Source organism: Anabrus simplex, chromosome 12 (assembly GCF_040414725.1).
Source record: "Anabrus simplex isolate iqAnaSimp1 chromosome 12, ASM4041472v1, whole genome shotgun sequence".
NCBI lineage: Eukaryota > Metazoa > Arthropoda > Insecta > Orthoptera > Tettigoniidae > Anabrus > Anabrus simplex.
The window spans coordinates 64095001-64115724 of NC_090276.1; the positions used below are offsets into that span (position 1 = coordinate 64095001).

At 38.5% G+C, this 20724-nt stretch overlaps 1 protein-coding gene across 7 annotated transcripts in view; it reads left to right on the forward strand.

Annotated features, from left to right (window-relative positions):
* The window catches only part of Not1 (CCR4-NOT transcription complex subunit 1), a 403150-nt gene that overhangs the window by 232544 nt on the left and 149882 nt on the right, over window positions 1–20724 (forward strand). For all 7 annotated transcript variants that reach the window (XM_067156230.2, XM_067156231.2, XM_067156233.2 and 4 more), the window contains exons 22-23: window positions 16572–16786; window positions 18786–18926. In XM_067156230.2, the coding sequence (XP_067012331.2) occupies window positions 16572–16786; window positions 18786–18926 (356 nt within the window). The remainder of the gene's footprint in view (window positions 1–16571; window positions 16787–18785; window positions 18927–20724) is intronic.

Consider the following 20724-nt stretch of genomic DNA (forward strand, 5'->3'; position numbering starts at 1 on the left):
GATGTAATTTTTCTAGTGTACTGAACACACATTTCAAAAAGCACCCCGTTATCTTTTTCAGAAGTAAGCCATTTGAACATGACTTTCTATTCATCATCATTTTACAGTTCCAGTCTCCTGGGTACTGTTGACAAGCCTCTTCCACTCTGTCTTATTGAGATACTGAGTACCCACAAAAGAAACGCATATTTTACACATTCACTTATGATTTATTTTAAAATCTCACGAAATCAGTGAAATGGATCATTATGACTTATGACTCGACCTACGTATTTGCAAATTAGAACAGATCTGTAATCTCTTGGTAATAAAATAAAGTTTTTTTATTATTTTTATTGGGTTTTGGTACTACTATAAGGTTCACTTTGCTTATGTTTTGGCATACAAATATATTTTGTTCACTTCAGGTAATAGTGATTTTAGACTCTTGGAGAGTTATTTATTCCAGACCTGAGACAGACTGATGTTGACTGACTGGGTATTGTTAATACCTGTTTATACGCAATAGAAAGGTGGAATGCCTTTGCTGGCAAGACTGAGTGTTTACAGTTCACTATGTCTTCTGGTACGGGCCAGAACAATTGTGTTACTTTCGTCGGACTGTCGCAGTCTTATCCTTGGCTTTGGCAATATGAAAGTGACTGAGGTATGGGTGATGCTAGTAATGCCATTCCTTACGCAGCCAGTCCCTGCTATGAATTGTGTGAAAATGTTGCTCGTAGGATCGGTTGGTGCATGCATTTCAGTGGGCTTGGCAGACTGTTATGTAATAGCAACTTCTGGCTCAGTGGGGAAAGCAACAGGAAACTTTTTTTTTGCTATTTGCTTTACGTTGCACCGACACAGATATGTCTTATGGCGATGATGGTATAGGAGAGGCCTAGGAATGGGAAGGAAGCGGCCGTGGCCTTAATTAATGTACAGCCCCAGCATTTGCCTGGTGTGAAAATGGGAAACCACGGAAAACCATCTTAAGGGCTGCCGACAGTGGGGTTCGAACCCACGATCTCCCGATTACTGGATACTGGCCGCACTTAAGCGACTGCAGCTATCGAGCTTGGTCAACAGGAAACTACCTCACTCCTCATTTCCCTAGTTCGTCTCTTCAGTGATGCCTAGGCCATCTGCGACAGATAATGATGGAGCTATTGAGGATCCAATCAACCTTCGGGATGAGGACTGAACATACACCTACAGAAAGGCAGGTACCTCTGAATGTTGATGGAATTTCCAGTCCTCATCATATCTAGGACCTCATACATTCTTCTGCCCACATGAAAATAGGTACAATTGTTTTCAAACACTCTTAACACGAATTATAAAGGTACATGTTTAAAAAAGTATGTAAAACCCAACTGGCTACAAAGAAATAAGTTTCATTAACTGTACACCGGGGTACTGTGTGCCCCAGACATATGTTTTGATATACAAGCAGTTGTTACTTGTTAGAATTAGTGCACGAGCTGAGAGAGTATAAAGGTAAAAAAAAATAAAAAGAGAAAGAAGTCACCGAGTTAGGAGACTATAGGGGATGTGAACACCATATTACTGTGAATTAAAAATTCCCTGGTGTACGGTTCCAGGGTTAAATGAAATTTAAAGGTCACTGGTTTTTCATACAGTGAGGTAAAATAGAAAGGACAGACCAATGGTAGGAATGTAGGCAATTTGCTGCTGGTCTTCTAAGCAAATAGTGAAAATTATTTTTCTCTTGTGATATTATGTCCATTTTTTTCATAAAATGGTATTTTTAGGGCATTAGTGCTTGCGTATTCCTCGTTTTTTAGGTCATACAAAATCCGAGCCCTACTTACAAATTATCATGACTGAAATTAGCAAATGATTAACAACTGATAAAAGCAATCTTACCGATCGTTCGCCACGCGATTCAAGCCGCTGAGTTTGAGCCTTGCATTCGTGAGGTGGTGGATTCGAATCCCACCGTCGACTGCCGTGAAGATGGAGTTGATGCGAGCTTGGCAGAGCGGTCATTGGCGCACAGCTATGAGCGTGCATTCAGGAGATACTGGGTTCGAACCTCACTATTGGCAGCCCTGAAGACGGCTTTGTGCCGTTTCCCATTTTCACACAAAGCAAATGCTGGAGCTGTACCTTAATTAGGGCCACGGCCCCTTACTTCCCACTCCTAGCCCTTTCCGATCCCTTCGTCGCCATAAGACGTATCTGTGTCGGTGCGGCGTAAAGATAATTGTAAAAAAGCATGGATTTTCGTGGTTTCCAATTTTTACATCAGGCAAATGCTGGGTCTGTATCTTAAAGGCCACGGTCGCTACCTCCCCAATCGTAGCCCTTTTCCATCCTTGTGTCACCGAAAACCTTCTGTGTTACTGCGACGTAAAAAAAAAAAAAAAGTGAAAATGCTGGACGTCCCACTGTCTCAAATTCACCTCAGTTTGCGAACGGTGAGTCAACATCCTGTCGTTTATTAGGAATGCATTCAACTTCATGCCGTTGATAGTTGATTTCATCCGTCTGCTTTGTACTTTAATATTATTAAATAAGGCGCGTCCATATGCAACGAACTTCTGTAGAGTTACATATACCGAGCTCGATAGCTGCAGTCGCTTAATTGCGGCCAGTGTCCAGTATTCGGGAGATAGTAGGTTCGAACCCCACTATCGGCAGCCCTGAAAATGGTTTTCCGTGGTTTCCCATTTTCACACCAGGCAAATGCTGGGGCTGTACCTTAATTAAGGCCACGGCCGCTTCCTTCCCACTCCTGGCCATTTCCTGTCCCATCGTCGCCATAAGACCTATCTGTGTCGGTGCGACGTAAAGCAACTAGCAAAAAAAAAAAAAAAAAAAAAAAGTTACATAACCAATAAATAACATCTCCAACTGCATGCGTAATAGGAACTAACGTGAATAAAACTTACGGAATTTTTTTTTATAACGTAATCGGCAATGCATAGAAAATCTCTCGTTCGTATGCTGGGCATACTTTCTTCTCCTTACTCCTTCTTCGCGGATGGGTCACCTAGGACCACGCGGAATCAACATTTTTCGGTCTTCTTTTTTGCCCATTAGTTCGTCATCTTCAATGATTGTGCACGTCTCCGGTCCTCCGACCATGCCGATCGTGTGGGTTTCCTTTCTTGTTCCTCAAACTTTCTAAAAATAAAACGCTAAAATCATCTCCTCGTGGTTAATACATATTTCGGATAATTTTGAATTTCGTTAACAAGGCTTGCGAGGAATCAGACGAGTCGCAGCCATCTTGATCGTAAAGACAATGGAGGGAACATTATTGGCTTATCAATGTTCACGTCGAAAGAACCTCTTTCAGGCACGTAGAACTAGCTCCTCCCTGAACGGTCAGCGTAATAGTCTTTCAGTTCTGAGCGCCCCGGGGATTCGATTCCGGCCGAATCGGGAATTTTAATCTTTAATTATGAATTCCTTTGGCTCGGGTTGGGTCTTCATGCTGCCCTTAACATCCCTGCAACTCCTACACCGCATACAACTTTAACCTCCACCACAATAACACAGTTTCTCATACACGAGACATGCCACCCACCATCGTCGGAGGGACCGCTACACCAGGCTAGCAATAGCCACACGAAATTATTATAGGTATCTGGATCTGGAAGTCTGTTTGACCATCAGCTCTTGAAGAGACTTCTATCAGATTACGTTAGGGTCATTATTTGCATAACTTCGATCTCCATAGGCATTGATTTTGGTATCCAGTGTAGTATATCATAGAGTATAAATCCTGAGTTTGCATGTTATCCCATTCCATTTCCAAAAAAATAAATGTTAACCAACCACATTCTTTGCGTGACTTCATTGCATAAACGTATACTGCTATTTTACAATCAATTTTACAATTCATTCATTTTTGTGTACTAAACGGAATTATGAAATTGTTCGTGACATCGACTTCGAATGAGCTTCGAGCATCGTTTCAATATTGATGTCAGTTAATTCAAGATTTTTCGTATTACTTTAAATTCAACGTTCTTTGGCGGCCTATATTTAACAATCTCCTTTTCTATGCTCGAAGGTGTTCGTCCTTTCACATGTGTTGCTTGCTCTCTGCTGTCACGATTGACGCTGTCCGTCAAGATACTATATTCAGCGGTTGTTGATGTTTAAAAGCAATGGCACTGTATTTTGTGATACTTCTGTTTTCGTGAATTGACAAGATTGCTACAGTACCCAACACAGCTATTATAATTCAACAGTTACGATAATGCTTATATTTGTTTATACTGTTGTTCCGGCAACAATGCTGTGTTTCTTACGCGTCCATTCTTTTCTGTTCTTTTTGAACAATCGTTCTAAAGTATATGGCATTTTGTACGGTTGCCTCGTGAAAAGATGTAGGCCTATATATTCGACATTTTTGGTTGTCGTATACGGACGATTTGATGAACAACTTTCGTGTGAATAAGTAGAGCCTATGTGTTTTAGAGTTCGAAATACTTCTGTCTTTCATGATCACCTAATGCCTTCGCGCCTTGCTCAGGCCGTTATAGTTCGTTTGTTGTTTATAAGGACGTTGATTTTAAGATACGTCAGGGATTTCACTCTTATGGTTCGGATTGCAAATGCTACGGTAGGACTTGAATGCCATTGGTGGCGAAACTTGACAGCAGCACCTTACCTGAAACAACAGTAAACATGAAAACGTGTGTTGTAGTCAAATGGAAGGAAAATTTGTTCAGACATATTTCTACGGAAAACTTTGAGGTATGTTACATCCCTGGATTTCTAAAAGAACTTCCCATATTCTATGAATAATCGCAAAATTGGTAAGTTTGTAGATTTATTTTAAAAGGTTCTAATCTCAGGTTTGATATTCCACCGTCCGAAAAGATATTTGTTAAAGAGCCTTAGAATGAAATGCTTCATCACCTGAAGAACTGCAAATGCTAAAACAAGAAATCTGTTGGTTGTAGTATTGCTTAGCATCATTCATCAATAGCTCTACAGCCATTTGTCCAGGCTTCCTCATCCTTGGCAATTGTCTAACAGTTGTTCGCTTCAAGTCTTTTCACATTCTCTTGAGACTCCCATCAATCAGAGTTTAGGTCTTTCACTTCCCTCCCTTGGATGCATTTCATAAATTTAAATATATCTTCTTTATGTTAATTGCTGTCAAGTGATATGTACAGTTGGTAGAGATATTTGTTTTAAATTTCTTAATTGGGCTACACATTTTCCTCAATATCTGTCGTTCAGGTGAACGTAAGTTGGGACACTTACTGTATTGTCACCTGATTCTCGCGTTTTATTAAGGTTTTTTTTAATAGTTAAACCTTAGTTCCATGGCAAACTAGTTTCAGTTTGAAATATTCTTCAACCTCTAAGAACAGTTGTTAGTATTCTGGATTTGCCTACTTCTCTTCTCATCTTTTACATCATTGGTCATGTTCACCAATGTAAATAAACTTCAAAGCTACTCCAAAGTAGAGATTCATTATTTCTATCCGTGTGATGGTGCTACTTGAGAATCCAACCAGTCTCTTGGGCCAATGACCCAACAGACATACCTTTTAACTAGGCCTACAAGTTCTATTATATTCGACCACCATATATTTTTATTTATTTAGGATCAGCAAGAGCATAACGCCGAATTACAAAGATCCAAAATATGTACAATAGTTATTCATCCTAAAATGAAAAATATACAAACTTTTACAAAGGACACAAATATACAGAATAAAAACAGTACAATCCTATATTTACATAAACAAAGGCAACTACACTTAAATACATGAGGAGACAGGAAAGAACAAGAAGGAAAATTAATTATGTTAGAAATATGACAGTAGGAAGGATATAATAGGAAGATATTTAAGTTCTTGTTGATGGATCAGGTATTAAGAATACATATAGAGAAAGACCTTAGCATGAGAGAAAGCCGAGAGTAACGAATATGGAAGAGGGTCTTTATTCTGGTACTGTGGGATGGTACGTGGAGGGGGAATAAAGAAACTAATTCTGGTGATGTAAATAAACCAGGAGCAGCTTTAGGTCAGCTACTTTCCTCAAGCAGAAAGGGTTTTGAGGTATAGTTTTGCAAGCACTCTGTTAGTGCTTAAATTGCGACACACAGAAACCCTGGCTCTGAAGATAGCATAGAAGAAAGATTGTACACAGTCGAGGTGGCTGAGATTTGAAGAAGAAATGGACCAGACTGGAGAGGCGTATTCAGCAATCTGTAAGATACCGTAAATGTAGAATGCTGTGAGGCATTTACATCTGTGATGTCAGAAAACCTATAGAGTAAACTAACCATTCTCTCAGTTCACTCTAAATCCCATTTTTCAACTTGGACGCTGTAAAGCTGTGAATGCTTTCTGTGTATTGTTCTGTACTCTTCTAATACCAGTAGCGCCTGCTAATAATTGTACTTAACATCTCTTCAACATGTTCTATGTGTGTGCAACACGACCTAATAGGTTGAAAGTTAATTTCTATTATGAGTTTGTTCCCAGTGAGCCCATTAATTGGATGGCTTACGTGAAGTTTCTGAATGAAGAAGACGGTGGTGAGAGGAGAGTTAGGGATGGTGTAGTGAGTGGTTTGAGAATGCAATCCTGCTGCAACTGTTGTTATTCCAATAATGAAAATAGTGCATTTCGGTAATATGTCCATAGTATTTACACGGTGTTAAAAGCGAATCAAGTGAGATTTATTATTAAGAGATTTGCAGTTTATTCATATGGTTAAATGCATGAATTTTGAATGTTTCATTCCTTACACTGAATCATAACATAAACATAGCACTTAGCTATAAATTATATTTCACTTAACAGTCTATTAATATAACTTGTATACAAGGTGTAACTAAGTATGTGGGAAAGCTCCGGGGATTTGATAGAGGACCTGATGACAACAAGCAGAACATGTCCTGTAAACATGTGGTTTATTTGCTTTTGTTTCCATGATACAGGCATTGTTTGTGGTGTACATAACACAGACCACTTCACTATGCAGGTTGGTCATTTGTGTAAGGCACACAGGCCACTTGTATGATTTGTCCCTATTCAAGTCTGTGTGCATTTGTTTTGCATTCAAAGCCACGTGATGTCAGTTGCTTAGTAAAGTAAACACTTCCACATAAATCATAAGCTAGAGTGGAGTGATACGTTTTGTCAGTTGTTATTGAGTACACGTACAGTACAAGTCGTGATACAATGGGGAACTCGAATCAAGAAATGGCAGACGTGCACCTTGTGTATGGATGGGCTCAGTGTAACCCAAATGAAGCACGGCGTTTGTATGCGGAACACTTTCCTAACAGACATTTACCGAACAACAAGACGTTCCAAAGAATACACAAGCGTCTTTGCGAAACAGGCTCGTTTAGCAGACATGTTGCTGATAATGGACTACCTAGGAGCACAAGAACACTTGACACAGAGGAACGAGTTATCAACCATATTGAGGAAATTAGCAGGAGCAGCACCAGGGAATTAGCAGCAAGGGTGGATGCGAGTCATATGACAGTGTGGAGGATTCTATGAGAGCAGCTCCTTTATCCATATCACCTTCAAAGAGTCCGAGGTCTTAGTGCAGCCGACTTTCCACCCAGAGCTGCAAAGTTTATCAGAAATGGAGTGCAGAACTTTCACAATACGCATGTCTGGGCGAATGAAAATCCCAGAGAAGTTGTGCAAACCAAACATCAACAACAGTTCATTATTAATGTTTGGGCTGGAATAATCGTAACATATTAATTGGTCCTTTCATTTTACCAGGAACATTGGCAGGAGCATCATACTGCGCCTTTTTAATAAATGATTTGTTTGGTTTGTTGGAAGATGTTCCACTGGATTTAATTCAGCTCTTATGGTTCATGCGTGATGGAGCAATGCCTCATTTTGCTCTTACTGCTAGAGCAATTATACATCAGTGATTCCCAAACAAATGGATAGGACGTCAGGGACCGACACCGTGGCCGGCTCGTTCTCCCAATCTCAATCCATTAGACTTATGGGTTCATTTGAAGACCATTGTGCATGCCACACCTCTTCATAATGTGGAAGTGCTGCATCAGCGAATAGAGCAAGGCTGTCAGCAGATACGACAGACGCCTGGAGTATGGGAACGAGTGAGACAGTCAGTGATGCGGCTTATAGATGCCTGCATTACAGCTCGTGGTAGCCATTTTAAGCACCTTCTGTAGAGAACTGTAAGTAGTACATTACACTTTATCAACACAATTGACCAACCTGCATAGTGAAGTGGTCTGTGTTAGGTATACCACAAACGATGCCTGTAACATGAAACAAAAGCAAATAAACTATATGGTAACAGGACATGTTCTGCTTGTTGTCAGGTCCTCTATCGAATCCCTGGAGATTTTCCACATATTTAATTACTTCCTGTATATTAGATATGAGGCTTGAAACGATAATGTGAGAGGTAATAAATTATAAGGAATCCTTATATGTGGAACAGCAATGACACTTATTTTCTTTTAATATGTTGTTCCTCACTTTTATCAGGTAATTTCTCTTATTCCTCACATTTGGTATTGATATACCTCTGTCTTATTATTCTTTTGCTTGAAGGTTGATATACTGACATTTTTCTGTATATTTGCAAACTTATTTGAATACATATTTCTTTGGTCTCAGATATGATACAAATGTAAGGTTTGTCAGCAATGCAAAACTAAGAGTGTAAAATTTGTAAACTAGGGAATAAAGTCAGGAAACTAATCAAAGTTCCATAATATTGAGATATGTGGCAATCCTTTGTGGACCAGTGAAGTTTACTGTAAATCGATGGCTTAGTGCACAAACATTGTATGTCCATTTATGGCCAGTTTGGACTTAATACCATATTTGGATGCCTCAAACATATCTAGCTAATTCGCAATTATAGTATGTCCAAATAATAGGGAACATGCTGATTTCCAAGGTGCAAATATTGCATGTCCTAATTAAAGCAACAACTCCACTTCACGAATATTGTATGTGCTGTATAATAACTTTAGCCTACATATGTCCATTTGGTTTTCATTTCACTTGAAGGCGTAGATATTGTATGTCCAGACATACTATTTTGCTGTTGAAAATTTCAGGTTCTTACTGCCTGGATGGAGCACAAATATTGTATGTCCAGGACATACTGTATGTGTGCTCTGCTGTAAGTGCAGATGGCGTGTATCAGGAAATTCATACATTGACAGAAAAGGTAAATTTGTTCATGGGAGAGAGTCTGAGAAGACTGATTGTTCTGAGTGCAGGATCCGTTGTTCAAGAAAGGTTTCTTTTGGAAAGCAGAAGATTTTGTGCCATGAGTATTTGTCTCTCACAGATGCAAGCAGACAAAAATTGCAGATTTGTTCACTTGTGTTATTGAGAAACCTACACAGCATAAAAGGAAACAAAATCCTGAGAGTTCAAAGGGGAAGAGTAAATCTCGAACATATACCTTACCTTCTGAAGATGGAGTGGTAAATCACAGGGTATGCTTGAAATTTTTTGTAATACCTTCGCAATATCATTGAAGTAATAGACCTAGCCTTGAAATACAAAGGTGAAGGTGGCTCTTACATGGGAACTGACGGAAGATCAGGAAAATGTGCAATAAATTAAACAGGTGATGAAGACACAGATCATGTCGAGATGCACATAGATAGTTTTCTAAAAATGTAATCACATTATTGCAGAAAAGTTTCAAAAATACTACACTAGTCTCCAGAACTGAATGTGGCAAAGATGTATAGATTGTACCGTGATACATTCTGTCCAAATAAAACTATCAAACCTGTCTCAGAGAGTGTGTATAAGGCTATATTCAAGAGCTATAATCAGAGCTATCCTTTCATGTACCTAAGAAGGATCATTGTTCAAGATGTAACCAGTATGACAGTGCTGCTGATAAAGTTCCACTAGAGAATGAATGGAAAGGTCATAAGGAACGTGTGTTAGCATCCATGAAAATGAAAAAAGAAGACAAATGCAGAGCGATCGAAGACAAAGGAATTCCACAGAGGGCAATAACATTTGATCTACAGGTGATATTGTCCATACCATTTGCAGGTGATGCTCAAATTTATTACAGAAAACTATCAGTGTTTAATTTTACTATATCCCTTTCAGACCTGAAAGAAAACTGGCAGTGTGAATTTTTGTTTGTACGTCAAAAACTGACTAAAATGCTCTTAAATACATATATTTTTAGTTTATTTTACAAAATAAAAATTAACGTATGAGGAAAAGCACCCACACAATTGTGCGTGTCAGGACTTAATTCACTACTTACAAAAATAAAAAATTACCTCAATGCATGTGAATATACATATGTACATGATCAAATGTTCTATTTTACAGTGCAGAATAATTTAAAACAATTAAATCTTCGTTCAAACACAAGTAAATATTACATTTTCTACACTGAGGAAGAGTTTTGCTTTTACTGCCCTTCTGGCAGTAGCACCTTGTTGTCGGATCTGAAAGAAAACTGGAGGTGTGAATTTTCATTTGTCCGTCAAAAACTTACTAAAATGCTCTCAAATACATGTTTTTACAGTTTATTTTACAAAATGAGAACTTTCAGCTAAAAAAACAGAACCCACACAATTGTGTGTGTCAGGACTTGATTCACTACTTACAAAAAATAAAAAATAAAATTTAGCTCAGTACATATGAATATACACATGTACATGATCAAATGTTCTGTTTTACAGTGTGGAATAATGTATTTTAAACAATTAAAATCTTATACATTCATTACATTTCTCACGTAGAGTATGAATTCTGCCTTCACAGTCTTTTGGTGGCAGCACCCAGCACTCTTGCATGCATTGCCTGCAGGAAAACCTAGCCCACACACTTGTGCGTATCAACATTCAAAACCTCATGGTATCACGTACGATGTTGTAAGTTCACAATTTACGTTCACTAAACAATTTACACACTTCATTGATTATATTCTGAAATTCAGTAGAGCTTCTAGATTAATATGAATGCAGTAAATAAATACTTATTTTAGGCATTACTGCTTCCCGCCATCTTGCCAATGAAATGTATTTTTAAACTCTTTTTCCTGCCCCCTGGTGGTCAAGCGCTAAATAAAAACAACTGAAGTACATGCTACATGTTCCGCACAAGCACTGCAGTCCAGTCTAGCGCCAAGAAAACATCAAATAAGCTCAGAGATAAATAAAATACGAACCAGCACAATTGTGCGTATATGGTCTGAAAGGGATATACATTTGCTGCAAATCATAAGGAGGTGATGGACACTGCTACGTATGGGACGAGACAAATGGTGGTAAAGGTTCATCAGAATTAGGGACTTGTCTTCTGGACTACCTTTCTAATTTGCTTGAAAGTGTCACACGTTCCAGTTTTTCTGACATGTGGTGGGCCAAACCGAAATCAGTTCACTTCTGCAGTTTTACTTTACGCTGTCAACAAGTGTCAACGTTCACAGGTGTTTGACATTAAATTCATGGAAAGTGGGCACTTCTACCTAGAAACAGATTCAGTGCCTGTAACAATAGAACTTGCATGGACACACAAAAGTATATGCACATCCAGAGAATGGATTGTTCTTATTCAAATGGCCCGTAAGAACCCTTCACCTTACAATGTGAAGCATTTGACGTATTCTTACTTCAAAAAATCTGCAAAAACTTGCGTCTGTAATACTGCTTAACACGAAAACAGACAATGACTGTGAAAGGGTAAATTGGCTTAAGATTAAGTGGCTGAGGTTTGAAAAGTGTCTTCCATTCACTATTCAACTCAAATACGATCTTAACCATCCCATATTTAAGAAAATTGATGTCACACAAAAAAGGAGAAACGAGAAACTGATTATGTGGGACACCATCAATCTCTTCCCAAAATATTCAGAGAGATTAAGCATGTCTGAAACAAAGAAGGATTTACTCAATAATGGAGTCATCCCTTCTGAATACAGATACTTCATTGAAGACATCCCTGCTGCTGAGAAATCAAGAGATTTCGTACCCTGGGTGAGTAGTGATCGGGAAGAAGAGAACTGTGACTGACGACGAGGAAGAATAGCACTCTTTGGAAAGATTTAAGGCATAGTTATACCTTTTGATGTCATTAAGAAAAGAAAATCATTTTGTAATAAATGATGAAAAAAGAATGTTGAAATCAATTCCTTTGAGAAATACAATGTTCGTGCCTTGAAGTTCTCTTTCATATTGTTAGTGCCAAATGTTGTATGTCCCAACCTTCCATTAAAATATATTGAATAATTTCTTTACTGATGCACAAAAATGTAGTACAGTTGTTGAAATACAATTACAAAGAAATAATCTACAGATCAGTAACACTGGCTGCAGCCATATCATTTGTCGTAACTGTAACTTCATAAACTTTCAGTTTGAGTTTTCTCAGAATCATGATTTTTGGACATACATTGTTTGTGCACTAAGCCATCGAAATATTGTCTCGGTCATGTAATGGAAATAGTTACTGGTGCTCTGTAAGTTTCATTCATTGTTTAAGGATTCTGACGACAGTTCTGTTTCATGTCACTATCAGTGGCACCGTCAGTCAGTCCTCGTCCTTCTATTCCCAGGATAGTGGGTTTGACCCATACTGAGAACAAAGAAACAATGTTTTAATGCAACAGCTCCACGTTAAAAACGCGTTAAAAGAGTTCCAGCAAGACAAAATTCCAACGCCCTGTCATCTCTTCAAATCTATTACAGTTGAAAGGTCATTAAGCAATTATTATTGATATCACTGCGAGGCCAAACATACGGCTCTATTTCATTTACGTCTCCCAAGTCAAGGCTGAAGTTCTCTATAGAATGAACTAGTCAGTGCAACGTAAAACCAATAACATTATTAGTAGTAGTAGCAGCATCATCATCATCCCCCAAGTAACAAAATATGGGATGAGCACTTTTCAGAATGTGGCTCGCTGTGAAAATGTGACAATGTTACCCTTGTTCTTTTGCACATACAAGCTTCTTTGTCTCGCCTAGCTGAGTCTGTCATTGCTTTCATGTACTTTCGTCAGGCTCCTCACTTTCATTTATCCTGTCCAACCTCCCTCGGTCAACTCTTTGTTATTTTCTGACCCCAACGGTATTATGTTTGTGAATCCTAGGGAGTCTTTTATTTTTATGCCCTTCATGGCCTTTGTCTTCTTCGCCCGATACCTTCATTTTTCTAAGTGTGGGACCCCTCTTCCCCCCACCCCCCTCTGATTACTGCTGATAGATTATTAGTGTTAATCTAGGATGATTGTCTGGTTATATTTCCTCTTAAAACAATAAACACCACCACCTCCTATCACCTTTCTGTTTCTCCCGCTACCCACACCGCCTGATCATTGTGTTTATCCTTCATGTGTATTTCAATCTTCCTACTTTTAGTATATAACTTTTCTAATTTATCCAGTAATCTGGGGTGTTATGTATAGACTACAGTACTTTGGATTAATTTTTGTGAGTTCGGCCTCAGAATTGTTGAGCAAACTATAAATTAATTTATAAAGTGTTGGTCAAATAGGCTATACTTGAAAGTACAGTATCTCTTTGCTTTTGTATTAGAATTTGAACACTACTTAACCATATAACCTGATATTTCACACTCTGTCTTTTCATGGAGATTAGCATTAACTTGTTTACTAAACATTGGGCCTTGATAGACAGGATAACATACGAGCAGACCGAACGTGTAAAAGAGTATAGCAGAGCAAATCAAGAGAATAAATTTCAGAAAATGGTCCAATGCAAACCACTGGAATTAGATTATAACAAGGTCATAGTAAATATGTCTGATAAAGTACTAAACCAGAACTTAATACCAGTGCTAAAGAAAGATGTTAACTTCGCTGTGGCGCTGACCTGCAGTCATTTATGGCTTCCCAAAAATACACAAGAATGACATGCCAGTAAGACCAATCATGAGTGCCATTGATTCTGACACCCATGAGTTGGCCCGCTATATTTCGTCACAGGGAAGACAGAACATCACGTTTAAAGATTCAAAACACTTCTTGCAGAAGTTACATGAGCTACAGGAGGACGAATGTGACATCCTGATAGGCTTTGATGTTACGTCACGTTTTACTAATATACCAGTAAAAGAAACTCATGCTTACATCAGACAATACTGTCTGAGGACTTGACCAATCTGGTGGTAACTTGTTTAAAATCTATTTACTTCTACTACAAAGGAAATTATTATGAACAGACAGAGGGAGCAGTAATGGGTTCACCTCTGTCACCAGTGCTGCAAATATTTTTATGTAACACTTTGAGTCTCCTGCATTAACTACAGCACCATTGAAACCTAAGTGCATCTATTGTTACGTAGATGACACATTTTTGGTCTTATTATAGAATTTTTAGAGCACCTAAATTCCATTAACCGTAAGATCAAGTTCACAATGGAAGTAGAAAATTAAGGTAAATTATCTTTTCTTGATATGTTGGTATACTAGGCCATGCAGTGTACAAGAAACCTACATGTTCTGAAAGATACCTTCATAAGTCCTTACACCACCACCCCTGCAAAAAAAAAAAAAAAAAGGCAGCTCTCCTTCGAACCTTATTTCTTAGGGTGAATAATGTTGCAGATGCTGATAACTGCTCGAGTGCATTAAGAGAACTGACAACATCTATGAAGAAAAACGGCTATACATCAGGAGACATAGCACGAGCTGTTGAGATCAAGGAGCCTTACAGGGATAGTACAAAGAAAAACGTATTCCATCCTTATGTGGCAGGTATAACTGACAGAATAGGCCTCATTTTAGGAAGTACAATATAATTCCAGTTTTCACCACCAGACCGGAAGCTCAAATCCCTGTTTCGACCAGTCAGAGAAAAATCACACCTTGAAACACCGAGCGTGTATGAAGTTTCATGTGGTTGTGGTTGCTTATATATTGGCATGACAAAACGGCTTGTTAGCACCAGGGTGAAAGAACCTATCAGGTCAGTCAAGAATATCACTCTTTCATCCTCCACAGAAAATGTTATAAGCCAGTCTGCCATGGCAGAACACTTCTACAGTACAAGCCATGAAATCCTCTTTGACCAGGCGAAGGTTATCGTGCCTTTAAAAGACTTCTATGTTTGACTTAAGGGAAGCCGTAGAGATAGAGCTGTGCACAAATAACATCAACAAGGAAGACAGCTTCAAGTTATCAAATGCATGGAAACCTATACTCCAAAAATACATGCATAACACCACCATGGCACAGCGCGACGCTCTCAAGAAACTGTCGACAGAGGGCAGTGAATCAGTGACTTCCTTCCCATTCTACACATTACACACTATTTCCTTACTTTAGGTATGAAGACCTAACATGACTGCTACACTTGGCTTCCGTTACTATTACACATTCCGCATATGGAGGTCCATCGAAACTACACTTCCTCTTTCTTCTCCAGCCTTCCCACTGTCGTCTTGGGCCACTATGCATGTTGTTTAGTTCTTGCTACATCTTCTGAGTAGCACACAATGGCCTTTGAGAACGTGTGTACCATTGGAGGAACGTGCCGTCTCAAACATGTTAATTGTGAATGGAAAAGGTTTATAATAAAGAAAACTTCTGTTTTAGGAAGTCTATTAACACGTTCACTGCGTATTAGCAGAGCGTGACATACCCGCCAACCTGAGCAAAATATTTGTGTGGGACTCTTTAAAAGTTGTAATTATTGAAGTTTTGTACGTTGGTAGGACGAGTTCTATCGAACTTGTGGACTTATCCCACTCACGCGCCTGGTGCGTGACTCGCACGGTGGTTGAAATCTAGAAGTAATACTGGTCACCAGACGGATCACGCGCGTTGGTAGATTACTGTGCATTATTTACCGTGGATAGCAAACAAATGTATAAAGTATGTTACAGACATAAATATATTCATATTTACACTTTTCTATTACAGAATTTGACAAACAAAAGTGAAATACTTTGGCTAATTGGATGGGTGTTGTGATGTTGAAGGAACCACATTGTCGGCCATCTGAAAAAATTTATAAATAAAATGATAACATAAGCATCACGACGCAGTCAAAAATGATCACTGAACATATTGCAGTAGTGGAATTTATTTAATTCAAAAGCGGAATCACTCGTAATTCTCTGGAAGAATTAATAAACAGAAAGTGCAGTGTCTTACTTCGCATTGAAATGGTCTTGCTGCTCGAAGATCCCATAAATGAATCATGACGAATGACGACTCCGGAGAGGAAATATGCAGGAGATGGAATACGCATGCGCAAATATGGCTACAGATGAATCTGCTAGTAGACTGGACTTACACGATGTGCGGAATGACAATTAGAGCCTTTCTTACCATGCGGGAAACCTGTGATTCACATTTCCTAGCAACTGTCCCATGACGCGTTAGGCGCGTGCTCAGCACGTGCTTATATAGTAGCGTCACGCGCCCAGCGTGTGATCCGCACCGAATGTGTTAAATGATCATAGACACATTATAACTTCTGAAGAGGAAATGTTAAAGAATTGTACAAATAGAGTTTATCCTTTTTGTAAAAGTCATGGCCCTGTTTTTCTTTCTTTTGTCACTTCGATGATGCTTGGTTTTTTTTATCATCTCTCTCTCTTTTTTTGCAGCTGCTAATAGTACCGTGACAACTTCGACTTCAGCGGAAGAGATGTCCCAGATCTCCATCTCTTCCTCGGCGACACCTCCAACTTCAGTTGCTCCCACCAATACAACACCAACTTCAAACCTGCCAGCAGGCCCTCCTGACCCACGTTTTAATTACATGGACATCAGTGTTTCAGGCATAGCTAGCTTGGCTCCACATATTACTGTGAATAGCCAGGTAAGCCCAGTCACTCAATTATACATAACTGCTGTATGTAATGTTGCGTAATTGTACAAACAATATACTATATCATCTTTCTTCAGAGGTGCTGAAGGTTCTGCATAATGTGTTTAATTTGTGGACAGACTTCCTACCTAAAGTTTAAGGCAGTTTAGATGTTCTGCATAATGTTTTCTAACTTGTGGAGAGACTCTTCCTGCCTAAAGTTTAAGGCAGTTTAGAGGCGGAGTTGATGTACAGCCTTCCAAGATCGTTTTGCAGCTAAGAAAGTGTAACAAATGCATGCCTTACCTGCATTGGGTCCTGAACTTTCCTAATCCCTTCTTGCAGCATACACAACCTATAGATTAGTCCAGCTTTCAAAAGAGACATCTCTTACGATGATACTCTTGTTATTGTTTTATCCTTCGATTCTTTAGCCATGATTATGCCATGGTTAACCCACATTTCATCTGTAAATTTGATATTGGTGATAAAAAAAAAAGAGCAGGAAGAGTCTCGTGCTAACAGATTTTTGTACATAAATGAAACTTTTAAAATTTAAATAAATGAATCTCGTTTGGCTGTAGTGTTATACTTCAGGTATCCAACTCTGTGATATTGATGTTGTCAGTTGTGTTAGGTAAATTAACTACTGTTGGTTAATTCCTAAAATTATCTTCTCTAAAATGTATGGTATATTTCTACTTTTTTAAGAGTACATATGGAAAAGAATCTCATGATGTTCACTTCTCATGTACGGGGCATGTTTTTTAAGTAAGGGCCGTTTGAAAATAACTACACAACGAAAGACTGTTTTCAAACACCACATTTCTTTGCAGATTCTACATATTTTACTCAATTTTTCAAAATAGCCGCCTAGTTTGTTTAAACACTTATCATACCTTACAACTAAGTTTTGAATACCCTATTCATAGAAACTTGCCGCCTACTCGATAACCAAGAGATCTTGATCCTGCGCTGGGACAGAGTCTGTTTGGCCTTCACCTTTACAGGGAAGGAATGTGTGTGTCTCCATTCCATGTTCTGTTGCTTCGATTCGGACGTGATATGGGAAACCCATGTTTCGTCTCCCGTTACGATCTGGCTCAACATGTCGTCGCCTTCTTCGGCATAACGAGTCAAAACAGAGCATGGAATGGAGAGGCACACATTCGCCTGTAAAGATGAAGGCCAAACAGACTATGTTCCAGTGCAAGATCAAGAACTCTTGGTTATCGGAGCAGGCAGCAAGTTTCTATGAAGAGGATATTCAAAACTTAATTGTAAGGTATGATAAGTGTTTAAACAAACTTGGTGGCTATGTTGAAAACAGAGTTAAGTTTGTAGAATCTGAAAATAAATGTGGTGTTTGAAAATCGTCTTTCGTTGTGTAGTTATTTTCAAATGGCCCTTACTTAAAAAACACACCTCGTAACTATTGAAGTACAATATCAGATGTTATGATAGCTGAGTGTAAGGTTATTCAGTAACATTAAAGAATAAATAAAGTCCTCTAAACCGAGCTCGATAGTTGCAGTCGCTTAACTGCAGCCAGTTAACTCCAGTATTCGGGAGATAGTGGGTTTGAACCCCACTGTCGGTAGTCTTGAAGATGGTTTTCCGTGGTTTCCTATTTTCACACCAGGAAAATGCTGGGGGCTGTACCTTAACTAAGGCCACTGCCTCTTCCTTCTCTTTCCTGGCCTTTTCCTATCCCATCCTCTCCAGAAGACCTATCTGTGTCGGTGCAACGTAAAATTCATGTAAAAAAAAAAAATCCTCTAATAAGCATTCTACCACTTAATAGACATATATGTGACTCAAATGCATGATTTGAATGTCCTCTTCATTTTTATATATCCATTGTCGTTTGTACTGTGTGTAAAGTCTTGTGTACAAAGATGACTAAACATCACTTGTGTTCCTTTCCATTACATATAAATACCTATGGTAAATCTTGCTGTCTAGGCGTTACATCCCATGTGCAAATAATTTTCTGTTTTTTCATTTTCAGCTTGCTTTGTTCCAAGCGCATCCTCAACTGAAACAGTTTGTGCGGCCAGCAGTTGAACGTGCTGTTCAGGAGTGGATTCATCCCGTCGTTGACAGATCCATCAAGATTGCCTTGACCACATGTGAACAAATTGTGAAAAAGGTGTGAATTTAGAGTAATTTTTTGGTGGATGGTTGTTTTTTAAAACATCTATTTGTCAGTTTAAGTAGGTTCCTAAGAGAGCACAGAACTTCTAGTTATCCACCTTTCAACAGTAATCACATGAATGGACTTCACAGGTTGACTGAGAAGTGACAGCATTTGCAGGAAGTCAACATGGGTCCAATAATGTTAAAAACCTGAAACAAGTAAATTTGAATTAAGCGCATATTATTATTCAGCTTCATAGACACAACCAGATCAGAGCAAGCATGGTTCACTTTTTATCCTTCTATGGCTTTGACCAGATTTTGGCTGCATATCACGATACATATGTTCCTTGCTGTGATTCTTGTGTATTAATTATATACATTCTTACCTCTAATCTAGAGATTATTGTAATATTGTAATCCCTTATCTTATGGGAATTGCTGGACTGTGTGGCTCAGGTGGAGGAGTGCTATCTGGCCACCACCACCACCACTACCACATTGGCTGATTCGATTCCAGCTGCCAGTTCTGTCTCCCTTAATATTGTTTCAGCTTTCCTTTCGCTTTATATTTCTGCTGTCATTCCATCTTTGTCTTTTAAATATCTAGTGGTAACTTTTGTCTCTTCCTGCTCTTTAATCTATATATATATATATATATATATATATATATATATATATATAAAATAAGAGTTTTGTCTGCACATTGCTCAGAATTTAAAAAGAATGGTGTTTCTTATTGGTCATGTCCGTAGTAACAAGTAAATGCACTTTTTACTTTTCTGTAATGTATGTATGTATGTATGTATGTATGTAAGTACACGCATCATGAGAAAACTGCTGAAGAGAATTTAATAAAAATCTGTATGTGAAGTCGTGGGATGAGCCACTACAATCTAGGCTATAAATCATTTGACTCACGCTGAGTGAAATGGTAGTTAAGGGGAAGGACTAAAATGTAATTCTCAAATATTTATATTATTAGTAGTCCTATCGATAAATGCTACATACCTAAAGTTTTATATAGAATTGAATTTCCAATCATTTATGTCATACATTGTTACCGTACCGGCTTTGATAGCACAGATATTCATGAATTTGTATTTTTGTTGCCAAGTCCATATCAACGGCGTGCCACGAGAAGATGGGTGAACAGAATTTAATGAAGGTCGGTATATAGAGTCGAAGAATAAGAAACTACAGTCTAAGCTATAAACAATTTTATTCACCCTGGATGAAATTGTAGTTTAAGGGAAGGCTCCTCAAATATAATTTTTAAATGCCTACATTATTGGTCCTATCGAAAAGTACTACGTAACAAAAGTTATAGAGAATACAATTTCCGACGATTTATGTTTTATTTTGTTTGTGGTGATGTTCTTCGTCTCTTATGCTACCGCTCAACTCCGATAGATTGGATTACTGCTGCGTACCAAGTATAACAGCCTGGCTGAATATTGGCGGGAAATAGCTGGAGAGTTAGAAAACTTTCTTCTTTAGCATGTCATTCCTCTGGTTCATACATTTTCTGATACCGTACTGCTGGTATGTTACTCATTGGTTCATCATAGTATTCCAACTATTCGATCCCTACTCTGATGCGCTGTTTTGAACGAGCAGTGTGCACTCTTAAGGCAGAGGCTCACTTAGTAGTAGTAGTAGTAGTAGTAGTAGTAGTATGAGCTGGTCTAGAATTACAATTTAGGCATATTCCAAATTATAGCACCACAATTCACTAAATAACTCAAAATTCAACCCTGAAAAGAGCCATTTCTTAAAAAGAGCTTCTTCCTCTTCACTTTTATTCAATT